A 12,825-nucleotide genomic window follows, 5' to 3' on the forward strand; every position below is an offset into this window, starting at 1 on the left:
TTACTTTCCTGACTGCACTTCTCATCGGCATTCTAGCTCATCCCTCCTGGTATTGCTGATGTCCGGTGATGTGTTCTGTGTAGATGTCCCTCGACCACCTGATGGCATCCGACACCATGAGTTGCTGCATCAGCCGAATGTAGCGTTGACCGATTGCACATTCTCTCAGCACTCACTCATTACTTAGTGCATCTCCAATGTAACAGATAAAGGTCTGAGGCAGAGAGAGAGAGAGAGAGTGTGAGTTGCCCTAGGTCTAAAAAGGAGTTTGTAGCAAGCCAGGAACTGGACCCAGATCTCCTAAGTTCTACTCTAATACCTTAACCACGAGGTCATCTTTTTTCTCCATTTTTTCCATGACAGGAAAGCACCTCGAAAGCTGCTCATCTAATTATTGCTTAGTAATCGTGACTTTGGCAATTTGATCTAAATTCATTCAGCAGTTTTGAAAAAAAATCTGATGGGCTATCTTGAACAATAAGGCATATGGCTGTGTCCTCTTACAATGTGGAAGGCAGCTTCTCTTACTGAATTTCACTGACTCAGTTGTACAGGATGGTGCAGTAGAAGTGAGTGAAACCAAAATGCCAGATACCTTTCTTACTGTTCGGTATCAATCTTCAGGTGGTTTATATTATGTCACCTTGTAAAGATGAGTAAAAATTTCTTTCAAAGCTCTGGACTATGACTTCTCTCTAAAACTAGAGGAAAAAGTAAATTTTAAAATACACAAATATTTGAGGCCCAATTCTCCTCACACACCCTGTATAGAACGTAACTCCCTTGAATCAGATCCATAGGAAATATCTATCACTGAAAAGACCAGTGCACTCAACTACTAGCAATTCATTCACAAACAAACTTTCAGTGGGGATTCTGCCAGAGGTGGCTGATGCTTAAGCTACCATTGGACCTTTTAGAGAGCTCTGTGCTCTCTCTGTGTGTTGCATAAATTGCCCAAGGTAATTGCTGGAGAAATTACATCCTATTACCAGTAAAATCGCTAAAATTACGTCCTTGTCAGTAAAACTCTCATAGGGAATTGCATGTTATGCAGGCATCAGTTGGTATCAAAGTGCTGTTTGATCTACGTGGAGGTGATGTGACACATGCAGACGGATAACCAGTTCAAAAAATTTCCAGGTTGCAAAATCAGCAGCTCAACATGCTCATGATGACAACTTGTCCAGAATACACGTGTATGTCTGGACTCTTTTAACGTTTGCCTTGTTTAGTGCAAACTTTAATATTCTGTTCTTTCTTCTCTTGCATCATAAACTGTATTGGAAGTACAGTATGACTGAGCTAACTGTGATGTAACCCATCCAAACTTCCTGGGCTATGATTGCCTAAGTTTCTCCCATTTCATGTTGAGGGGTCTGACATAATGAAATTCCATCTGCACCACTAACTTCTCCCCGTAGCAAAGGTTTAGCACCCAGCCACCCAACAGCTTCAACGCCCAGAGGAAGGTAGTGCTAAGGGTTGAAGCAGTGGGAAGAAGTTCATGCAGTGACGGAAGAATGACCCAGTCCTATCTGCTGGTGCCTATGGTGGGGGAGAGGGGCCTTAACCTAACCCTAAACCAGAGACCATTTCTAAGAAATTCATTCTTTCAGACGGAAACGTCAGCCAGCTATGAAAGCCTCTTAAATGGGACATGCACTTACAAAGAAATCATTCCTGCCAGACTGCGCTAAAACATTAAATAGTAAAATCTGTTCTGTTTTTAGAGCTCTCTCTCTTCCTCCAGCATTCCTTGATGCAAGATTCTGCTGGTACAGGCCAAGTCTTCCTTGGATGAGTGAATGGGAGAATCCTAGAATATCAGGGTTGGAAGGGACCTCAAGGTCATCTAGTCCAACCCCCGGATCAATCCCCAATTTTTGCCCCACATCCCTAAATGGCCCCCTCAAGGATTGAACTCACAAACCTGGGTTTCGCAGGCCAATGCTCAAACCACTGAGCTATCCCTCCCCCGAAAATGGCGGGATGCTTGGGCTGTGGGTGCATCTCTTGTGTAAGCTGCCTTTACTGTCTGGCTGGGGCTAGTTACTGTACTGTACCTTTGAGAAGTGGAAACCACTAGCCCCCCTCATGAACAGCAGGTGACTGATGAGTAAGCTTAAAGGGACACTGTCAAGGGTAAGAGGTTCTAAATTTGACCTACCATGGTTGCTCCCCTCCTCCCTCACCAGCACTCTTTTTGTAGCTCCAGGCTCTCAACACTCTACTGCAGCTTCACAGCTAGATTTTAAAAATGGGAGCATTGTATAGTGTTCTTTATGCAACTATCCTCTTGGGTCATGTAATTAGATATCCGCTTTAGCCATCCAAGCAGATATCTGTATTTTAAGGTATTGGAGCCAGGACTCCAGACCAGGGGTTATGTTCTGGCTGTTGGCTTTTCAGTGAAATTGGAAACCTCATAGGTCATGTTTTCTAGACCTGTCATCATTTTTGTCGATCTTCTCTGGATTCTCTCCCATTTGTCCACATCCTTCCTGAAATGTGGTGCCTAGAACTGGACACAATACTCCAGTTGAGGCCTAATCAGCACGGAGTAGAACAGAAGAATTACTTCTCATGTCTTGCTTACAACACTCCTGCTAATACATCCCAGAATGATGTTAGCTTTTTTTGCTACAGCGTTACGCTGTTGACTCATACTTAGCTTGTGAACCACTGTGACCCTCAGATCCCTTTCTGCAGTACTCCTTCCTAGGCAGTCATTTCCCATTTTGTATGTGTGCCACTGATTGTTCCTTCCTAAATGGAGTACTTTGCATTTGTCCTTATTGAATTTCATCTTATTTACTTCAGACCATTTCTCTAGTTTCGCCAGATCATTTTGAATTTTAATCCTATCCTCCAAAGCACTTGCAACCCCTCGCAGCTTGGAGCAACTTTTCCAGCCCCTGTATTTCCATGCAGTCTTCTGACTCTGAGGACTGCATTTGTGCATCAGCTGTGAGAGCAAATAGAATATAAAGCAGCCACTTCCCAGTAAAGATATAAATTGCTGATGATCAGGAACAAATTTAACACTAAATGTACCTGAGGGAGGGCCGATCTCTTCTCCTTCAGCAATTGCCTCCAAGTGCATGCAGCTGCATCTACAACAAAACCAAAACACTGGCCCAGTGCTAAGCTACTGTACCATGCACATCATCAGAACTGGGAAGCAAAAGGGGTGTAGCGCAGTTAAAATTGCCCATAAGGCATTTGCTAGATGATATTATGTGTGCATTCACTGGAATTCAGTTAGGAGCAGTTTCACTCAAAGGATCTGCCTTCAGGGTTTTGTTTTCTTTAATAAATAAAAAGGGCAATCGCTGTAACTCTAAATCCTATAGACCTCTGTGCGGGCATTGCAGTGGCTTCCAAGGACACGTTCCCTAGGACACTGCAATCTGCACAGAATGTGCAATTTCTTAAAATCGGATTCGAAAGGCAGATGAGATTAGGTGATCGCAGAGTGTATTGCATGGGTGAGTGTTTGCAGAAACTTGCGAAAAAAGCATGGCCCTTAGTAACTGCTGAACGTGAAGCTCGTTCCTTTGCAGCCAGTATCTTCTTCTACATCCTTTAACAATATATAATCTAGACTCTCCAATTTTATTGTTCTTAACTGTTTTTCTTTGCAGCTCTGGTGAACTATAATGTGCATGTTACTGACAGACTCATGACAGTGGCTAGGGCCCCCACACAAGCTGCTACTGTGCAGATTTCGATAGACCGCTATGCCAGTGAACAACCTCTTGTAGCCAGAGAATGTCAGTCATTCACCGCGTCATGTGCTGGGCCGAAGAAAAAGGTCTATTATAGAGGGGACTGAGACTACCAAACTCATCTTGTTTGTGACATAACCCAGATCTCCTAAAGCATATGGGGGAGGATGCTGTTTGTACAGCTATATATTTCCAGCCTGCCAGTCTGGATTTGGCTTGTAATAGATTTGTGCTTGTTTTGTTTTTCCAGTGTGTGGCTGTGACCTGGCCCAAGGAGGTTTTTTCATTAAGAACGGGGAATACCTCTGCTCTGTGGATTACCAGCGCATGTATGGAACCCGCTGCAATGGCTGTGGGGAATTCGTGGAAGGAGAAGTAGTGACAGCTCTGGGAAAAACCTACCATCCGAACTGCTTTGCCTGCACTGTTTGCAAGTGAGTGAGTTCTTTCTGTGATGTTAACCTTATAACACAAAATAACAGGGAGAAGAACTGCTTTGCCACAGCGTGCAGTTCTAAAGATGTGTTTTCTATTAGAAGGTGCTTGGTTGGGAATGATTCGTTGTCACCTGAACTTTAGGGAGTTCAAAATGCCCATTAGTTTATCTGAAAAGCATCTACCAGCAAAGCTGTGTTGCTAGATATAATACCCTGTAACCTCTCAACACGGCTTCTGTCACATAGGAAGGAATTTAACATCCGGCTATGTGGGATAGGTTATAAAGGGCATTACGATACTGGGTTTCACATTTGGCTGAACTCAGAACCAAAGCATTTCAGGGCCACATTTTAAAATAAGGAATCTTCTGAGAGTTGGGTACGTACTTAGTCTACCCTTTTCTGTCTGTGAGCTCTGGTGACTCTTGGGCAACTACAAAAAGGGCTCTTCTTGATCAGGGCCCCAGGCTCCCAGTCCTGTTGCAATGTGTCTGTCCCTCTTTCCCCTTCACACCTGCTACACTCCCCTGTGGTCACTAGGAGGAGCTCTAGAGTGAGGCTCACTAAAGCATGAGCTAATTTTATTCACATGAATCTATGGGAATACTTGTGTGGGTCAAATTACTTGTGCTTAAATGTTCTCAGGATTTGGGCTTAATCTTCTTGCTGAGGATTGGAAATATTGCCTCAGCTGGTCCACAGTTGCTCCCAACCAATACACTCTGACATAGTTTAAAGCTCTTTTTCAGCCAGGCAGCTGGTCAACTAATATTGTCATCGGTTTCAGTCAAAGAAACACTCTTTCTGTGAATGGAATAATATGGCTTAGAAATTTTAGACAAATTTCATTTCTTTTTTCTTAAATCCCAAACAAAATACAGAAAAGAAAGTGAAGAAGGAACGTTCCAGTCTTTTTGGTTTGAGTACTTGGTATTATGGGGCATCCAGTATGCAAAGGTCAAAATGATTTTACTGGATTTATTGTACTCACTGGAAGGACCCAATAAAAGAAGGAATGGATCCCCAATGTAACGGGAGTAGCATCTTCTGAAACCATAGTATATGGTATGGAGAATAAAATTTCATTGTAACTATTAGCATAGTGGTAGTGATTAGAGGCTTCAATCAGAGATCAGCTCCTGTGATGGAGTGTTAACATCTTCAAGACCTAAGTTGTGGTCTATATTTACAGTTTTTGCTTTTGCAGTGACTTGGAAGAGATTCCCACATTTCAATGGCTAGCCAGCTGGTGTGCTGTGTGTGATGCTTAGTGTATTAATAACTGTCCCACTCTTACTCTGTGCTTTCCTCTCACCCTGTCTGTTGTATCCACCCGTTGTCTCATCTTATACTTAGATTATAAGTTCTTTGGGGTCGGAATTGCCTTCTGTTATATGTTACCAACTCATGGCCCAATGGGCCCTTGATCCTTGCTTGATGCCTCTCAATAATATCACAATGCAAATAATATAATTATAATTTCCTATTTTCCACACTATATATTACTGTTTCTGAAGATGCTACTTCCATTATGTTTCAGATCCATTTTTATTTCATTCTATTCTGAATAAAACCATTTTGGCCTCTTTGCATATTGGATGTCTGTGGAGTATGAAGAAAGAAGGTAGCCACTAATAACCAGAAGTCATCTTGAGTGTGGAAAGTTTAAAAGAAGCTGGAACTTTTTTTGTATGATCTTAACTCTCTATTGGATACTATCCCTGAATGTTGGAGGTTATGGGGCAATTTCTATACATATGCTTGTAGGCTATTTCATTTGAGTAGTTCCAGCAGAGATTAACACTTACTACCTCTCTATTCAGCCCAATTAGAGATCAGCATAACTGAAGATATATTTTGATTGACATCATTTTGGCTTTTTCCTGGTGAGCATGGAGATGGACCTAAGCTATCTGTTTCTGAGAAGTTTAAGCTTTCATTAAAAGCAAAACCAAGAAGAAATAAAGCTTCCAAGCTTTTTGATTGTGAAAATCTTCCAAAATGAGCCAGAAGCAAACTGATGCAGTGGTTTTCTTGAGTTTGCAGGCAGCTTGAGGTGCCTCTGCCACTGCTTATAGTTTTACCAGCAGAAACAGACTGAAATTAACAAGACAACAGTCAGTTTCACTTCTGTTAGTCAGAAGCATGTAGATAGCAGTGACACCATTCCATCTTGTGCTATGAGGAGCAGCAGAGACAGGCACAGGATTTCGCAGGGGAGGAGGAGCCAGGAGAAAGTGTCTAGGGTTCAGTTACAATAGCTCCTGCTTGTAGCAGCCAGTAGCCCTGCTGAGGAGTAGAGCAGTGAAGTTCTCCAGCAGCCAAGAAGCTTTGGAATGGGGAGAGGTTCCTCCCTTCCACCAGCTTGAGGTGGGGAAGAGAAGGAGGCTAAATTTATTTGATACCTAGAGGTTGTATGAAAGAGGGTGCCATTAAGCAGGGTTCAAATGTGGTCTCTGTGTCTCTATCAGGGGGATGGCAGTGGGCAGGGCTTCTGAATTACCACACTTGTCTTTCATAGCTGCCTTGGACTAGTAAATTTAGTCCAGTGGCAAATAGGTGTCTGGTCAAGTTTTCAAGTCCTGATCTAAGTGTTTTGGTCATAATTTTTAAAAATAACAATGTGTATGGACTGGCACTGCACTGAAGAATTCATATCCCATGTATGTTACAGGAGTATTTCCTAAATACAGTAAAAGTAAATGATGGCCTGAAACTTGTAGATAAAATGTAGCCCATCGACTTGTGTGGAACGAATAAAAGACTTGTCATCATGATGTTTAACTGTGTGTTTTTGCAGAAAGAAACTGATGCTGATTTATTAAGGACACTTCTCCTGCTAATATACAGTTCTGGGTGGGTTGAGATGCAAGCAGTTTGAGAATTTTTGCCTAATTTTAGTGACCTGGTGTAAAGTGCTGGATCTGGCAACCTTAAAGGTAGAAATCTTCTGTTTATCCACAGAATGGGTACCACAAGGTTCAGCAGCACTGCAAGCTTCTTTTCTGCTGCCCCACCAGCAAACCTCAACCTTGCTTTAGGGGTGGCCCTTGTCCTCTACTGACACAGTGGGGGTGGCTTTGTAATGTAGGTACCTGTTTAAAGGTCTAGGAATGGCATGTAGCCACCAACTCATTTCATGTGACTATAGTCATAGTTCTGACTGTCAGTCACTGAACCTAGCCCAGTTTGGTGAACCTTTGAGTGGAACAACTCTATATTCCTTCACCAGCCCTGTGAGCTGTCCATCCACCATTTCCCTTTTGCCTACTCCTCCCTATTTTTGGGTGCCATTAGTGACGTGCTAAGGCTATCATTGTTGTAGCTGTTGAGTCTAAGTGAACTCCGCTGTCTGCTTCTCTTTAGATACTGTGCATCTGATATCTTTAGGAAACCAAAATACCAGCCAGTCTAATCTCTGCTCTCCTCACAACTGAGAAACCTTTGGCTTTCACTCAGCTGCCTGACTTTGCCATGGCTGCATTTCAGATGTAGTGTCTGTAAGATATTGATTTGCACCAGAGAAAGGCAGCAGGTTCAGGAGATGGGAAAGAGAATGAATTTGCTGGATTAAACTTGAATAAAGCTCACTTTTCTCTTTCCCTCTCCAGACGCCCGTTTCCACCAGGAGACCGGGTTACCTTCAATGGAAGGGATTGTCTCTGTCAAATGTGTGCTCAGCCAATGTCATCCAGTCCAAAAGAGATTTCCAGCTCAAGCAGTAAGTATGCAAAAGTCTTTCCTAAGCTTCTCATATGTCCAGGAGCCTCAAAAGTTTGCCATGTTTTAGTTGTTTTGAAACCAACTTGGTTGATCCTTATTTGTTGTGAGGATTCTGGCTAAGTTCTGATCTCTGGGAACCCATTACTTCTTAGCAAGGGCCCTAGAAAGGCCTATGTTACTGTGGATGGCAAACACAAATTGACAAGTTAGAATCTAAACTAAGTCACCATGACCTCTGTCTGAAGCTATTCTGAAAGAAACAGTAGATGCCTTTTTTAGGCACCAAATGGGCTATTAATGATGAAGAGGACGTTTCAGAATTTGTTGGTCATAGTTTTTCCAATGTGTAATTGCACAGGGTTAAGTGTTCTGTTTCAGAAGAGGATGGTGTCAGGGGAAATACATTCTTGCCTCTAATCTGTAACATTTAGTGTAATTACATTATCTTCTAAAAATAGTGCCAGCATGATTGTCTGAATCATGCCTCCAGTACAATGATAGTTATGTGAACAAAATCTCAGGAGATATTTTTATAAAGGCTTTGGGGAGGGGATATAAGGAGATTGGAAAATATATGTGCTTTGTTCCTGTATTTGAATGCTTTTTAAAGCAAATAAAAGTTCACCCATCCACAATATATTACAGTGCAACAATGATTTTTATCCATGGGCATCATCAAAGTTAGAGATGGAAAAACCTTTTAAATACTCCAGCTCCTCCCTTGAGAATGCAGAGTTGTTTCCTGCAGCACATTCTTTAGTGGCTTATCCAGTCTAGTTTTAAGTCCCAAGTGATGATGCTTTTATCACTTCCCTACCAGTATTGGACCTGTGCAAGGAAAACTGCTCTATATTTTGGGGGAAGAGCGGTAAATGCTTTGAGATTCTAGGATGAACGGTGCTATATAAGTGTAAATCTGGCTTATATCCCTATTCTGTTGATGAGTAAACAGAGGTTCAGATGTTATGTGGCTTGACTGAGATCTCAGTCACTTACTGAAGTGGGAAATGAAAACCTGGTCTCTCTACTCCTTGTTTCTCTCTAACTACTAGACACACACTCTCCCCAGTGTCATGAAATGCCTTGGAAGTGAGTCATCTTATAAACTGTAAGTGCAGGGACCAAATCAGTTGGGGAGAATCCAGTTACCTTTAGGGCTGTTCTGAGATCTAAGGAACGATCTGGTATTTACACTTCTGAAGCCTTATGAACTAATGTAAATATCCCAGAGGTACTGCAGGCATGGGAATGACCTGGGATCTGAGAGATCCATGCTGGGATCTAACTTCTTGAATTATTGTCTGTTAGGAAGGGTAGTCCTCTATGAACATATAGGCTATAGGGGTTATAGATCAGTAAGGCTATGTTTTAGTCACAGGTATTTTTAGTAAAAGTCATGGTCACAGGCAGTAAACAAAAATTCACGGCCTGTCACCTGTCCATGAGTTGTACTATATACCCCTGACTAAATCTTGGGTACTCGCGGGACAGGTGGCCTGGGGACACCGTGGGTGCTCTAGGGCAGGGGGCGGCCCAGGAGTGCTCGGGGGCCAGGGGTGGCTGGATGCGCTGCCGCTGCTGCTGGGGGGAGGGTGTTTGGCAGGGCTGGCAGGCTCCCTAACTGGCTCCGCGTGGCTCCCTGGAAGTGGCAACATGTCCCTTGGCTCCTAAGTAGAGGCATGGCCAGAGGGGCTCCATGCACTGTGTTGGGCCTCTGCCTAGGAGCCGAGGGACACATCGCCGCTTCCGGGGAGCGCCTTCCCCCCCCCCAAGATAAGCGCGCCCAGAGCTCTTGCCCCCTCCCACGCCCCAACCTCCTGCCCCAGCCCTGAGCTCCCTCCCACACCCAAACTCCTGCTGCTGCTGTGGGGGCTGTGGTGGCCCAAGACTGCCCCAGCCACACTGGCCGCTGCATAAGTCACAGCAGTCCTGGAAAGTCTCAGATTCTGTGACTTCCATGACCTCCGTGACAGACTCGCAGCCTTATAGATCAGTCTGTACCAACAAAAAAGCCACATATTCTGTGTTTGGGGGAGGGAGGTATTAATGGCTTTTATTTCAGAAAAAATGTTTACATTGGTTCTTGTAATCTATTATAGTAACTTTCTGCTAGTTTTAATGCTTCATGAAATGATAGTTAATGATTCTAAGGAATGGTAGGAGGAAAAATAGCAGAATAAAGGCAATGGATTTCCAGGAGGCAGATTTTAGGAAACTTAGAGAAATGATAGGTAAGATCCCATGGGAAGCAAGTCTAAGGGAAAAGAGAGTTCTGGAGAGGTGACAGTTTTTTAAAGAGACATTGAGAGTAAAAGAGAAAACTACACTGATGTGTAGAAAAGATAGAAAGTATGGTAAGAGACTACCTGGGCTTAACCAAAAGATCTTCAGTGACCTGAAACTCAAAAAAGAGTCCTATAAAAAGGGGAAGCTAGGTCAAATTACATAGGATGAATGTGAAAAACCAACACAAGCATGTAGGAACAAAATTAGAAAGGCCAAAGCACAAACGTGATTAAACTAGCTAGGGAAAGCATTTTACAAATATGTGAGAAGCAAGAGGAAGACCAAGGACAGGGTAGGCCCACTACTTAATGAGGAGGGGAAGGCAATAACAGAAAACGCAGCAGTGGTTGAAGTGTTAAATGCCCTTTTTTGTTTCAGTTTTCATCAAAAAGTTAAAAAGGATTTGACAACTAAAGTTCTAAACATCAGTATAAATGGAGTAGGATCTCAGGCTAAAATAGGAAAAGACCAAGTTAGAATTACTTAGACAAGTTAGAATTACTTAGTCAAGTCAGCAGGTCGTGATGAAATACATCCTAGAATACTTAAGGAACTGGCTGGAGAGGTATCTGAGCCATTAGCAATTATCTTTGAGACTCATGGAAGTAGGGAGAGAGACCAGAGGACTGGAAAAGGGCAAATATAGTACCTATCTATGAAAAGGGAAGTAAGGACAACCCCAGGGAATTATAGACCAGTCAGCTTAACTGGAAAGGTAGTGGAGCACATAATTGAACAATCAATTGGTAAGCACCTAGAAGAAATTAAGGTGATAAGTAACAGTCACCATAGATTTGTCAATAACAAATCATATTCAACCATCCTAATATCCTTTTTTGACAGGCTAACAAGCCTTTTGGATAGGGGGAAGCAATAGATGTGGTATATGTTGACTTTAGTAAGGCTTTTGATACTGTCTTGCATGACCTTCTCATATACAGTGTAGAGAAATATAGCCTAGACTAACCTGCTTTAAGGTGGGTGTACCGCTGGCTGGAAAAGTATACTGAGAGTAGTTATCAATGGTTCACAATCGAGCTGGAAGGGCATATTGAGTGGGATCCCACAGGGATCTGTCGTGGGTCGGTTCTATTCAATATCTTCATAAATTATTTAGATAATGGCTTAAAGAGTACAGTACACTTAGTTTGCGGATGATACCAAGCTGGGAGGGGTTGCAAGTGCTTTGGAGGACAGAATTAAAATACCGAATGATCTTGACAAACTGGAGAAATGGTCTGACTTAAATAGAGTGAAGTTCAGTAAGGACAAGTGCAAAGTGTTACAATTTGAAAGGAATGATCAGTTGCACAAATACAAAATGGGGAAGGACTGCCTAGGAAGGAGTGCTGCAAAAAAAGATCTGGGAAGTTATAATGGGTCACAAACTGAATATGAGTCAATGTAATACTATTGCAAAAAAGTGATCATTCTGGGATGTATTAGCAGGAGTGTTGTAAGGAAGACACTGGAAATAACTCTTCCAGTGTACTCAAAACTGATAAGGCTTCAGCTGGAGTACTGTGTCCTGTTCTGGGCACCACACTTTGGGAAAGATGTGAGCAAACTAGAGAAAATCCAGAGGAGAGCAACAAAAATTAGTAAAGGTCTAGAAAACATGACCTACAAGGAAAGATGGGGAAAAATTGAGTTTGATTAGTCTGAAAAAGACCGAGAGGGGACATAACAGTTTAATTTCATAAAAGGCTGTTATAAAGAGGAGGGTGCTAAATTGTTCTCCTTAACTGCTTAGGATAGGACAAGAAGCAAGGGAGATTTAGGTTAAGACATTAGGAAAAACTTCCTAACTGTAAGGGTAGTTAAGCACTGCAATAAGTTACCTAGGAAGTAATTTCTGTCACTGGAGATTATTAAGGTTAGACCATCACCTGTCATAGAATCATAGAATATCAGGGTTGGAAGGGACCCCAGAAGGTCATCTAGTCCAACCCCCTGCTCAAAGCAGGACCAATTCCCAGTTAAATCATCCCAGCCAGGGCTTTGTCAAGCCTGACCTTAAAAACCTGTAAGGAAGGAGATTCTACCACCTCCCTAGGTAACGCATTCCAGTGTTTCACCACCCTCTTAGTGAAAAAGTTTTTCCTAATATCCAATCTAAACCTCCCCCACTGCAACTTGAGACCATTACTCCTCGTTCTGTCATCTGCTACCATTGAGAACAGTCTAGAGCCATCCTCTTTGGAACCCCCTTTCAGGTAGTTGAAAGCAGCTATCAAATCCCCCCTCATTCTTCTCTTCTGCAGGCTAAACAATCCCAGCTCCCTCAGCCTCTCCTCATAACTCATGTGTTCCAGTCCCCTAATCATTTTTGTTGCCCTTCGCTGGACTCTCTCCAATTTATCCACATCCTTCTTGAAGTGTGGGGCCCAAAACTGGACACAGTACTCCAGATGAGGCCTCACCAATGTCGAATAGAGGGGAACGATCACGTCCCTCGATCTGCTCGCTATGCCCCTACTTATACATCCCAAAATGCCATTGGCCTTCTTGGCAACAAGGGCACACTGCTGACTCATATCCAGCTTCTCGTCCACTGTCACCCCTAGGTCCTTTTCTGCAGAACTGCTGCCTAGCCATTCGGTCCCTAGTCTGTAGCTGTGCATTGGGTTCTTCCGTCCTAAGTGCAG

The 12,825-nt window shown here is 42.9% G+C and overlaps 1 protein-coding gene across 13 annotated transcripts in view; it reads left to right on the top strand.

The window, feature by feature from the left end:
- ABLIM1 (actin binding LIM protein 1) overlaps positions 1–12,825 on the top strand; it is a 314,885-nt gene that overhangs the window by 163,895 nt on the left and 138,165 nt on the right. For all 13 annotated transcript variants that reach the window (XR_012160071.2, XM_073354282.2, XM_073354291.2 and 10 more), the window contains exons 3-4: positions 3,982–4,165; positions 7,780–7,889. Coding sequence is in view for 12 of the 13 variants with exons in the window: in XM_073354282.2 (XP_073210383.1) it covers positions 3,982–4,165; positions 7,780–7,889 (294 nt within the window). In the remaining variant the exon portion in view is untranslated. The remainder of the gene's footprint in view (positions 1–3,981; positions 4,166–7,779; positions 7,890–12,825) is intronic.

This window comes from Lepidochelys kempii, chromosome 7 (genome assembly GCF_965140285.1).
Source record: "Lepidochelys kempii isolate rLepKem1 chromosome 7, rLepKem1.hap1, whole genome shotgun sequence".
NCBI classification, from domain to species: domain Eukaryota; kingdom Metazoa; phylum Chordata; order Testudines; family Cheloniidae; genus Lepidochelys; species Lepidochelys kempii.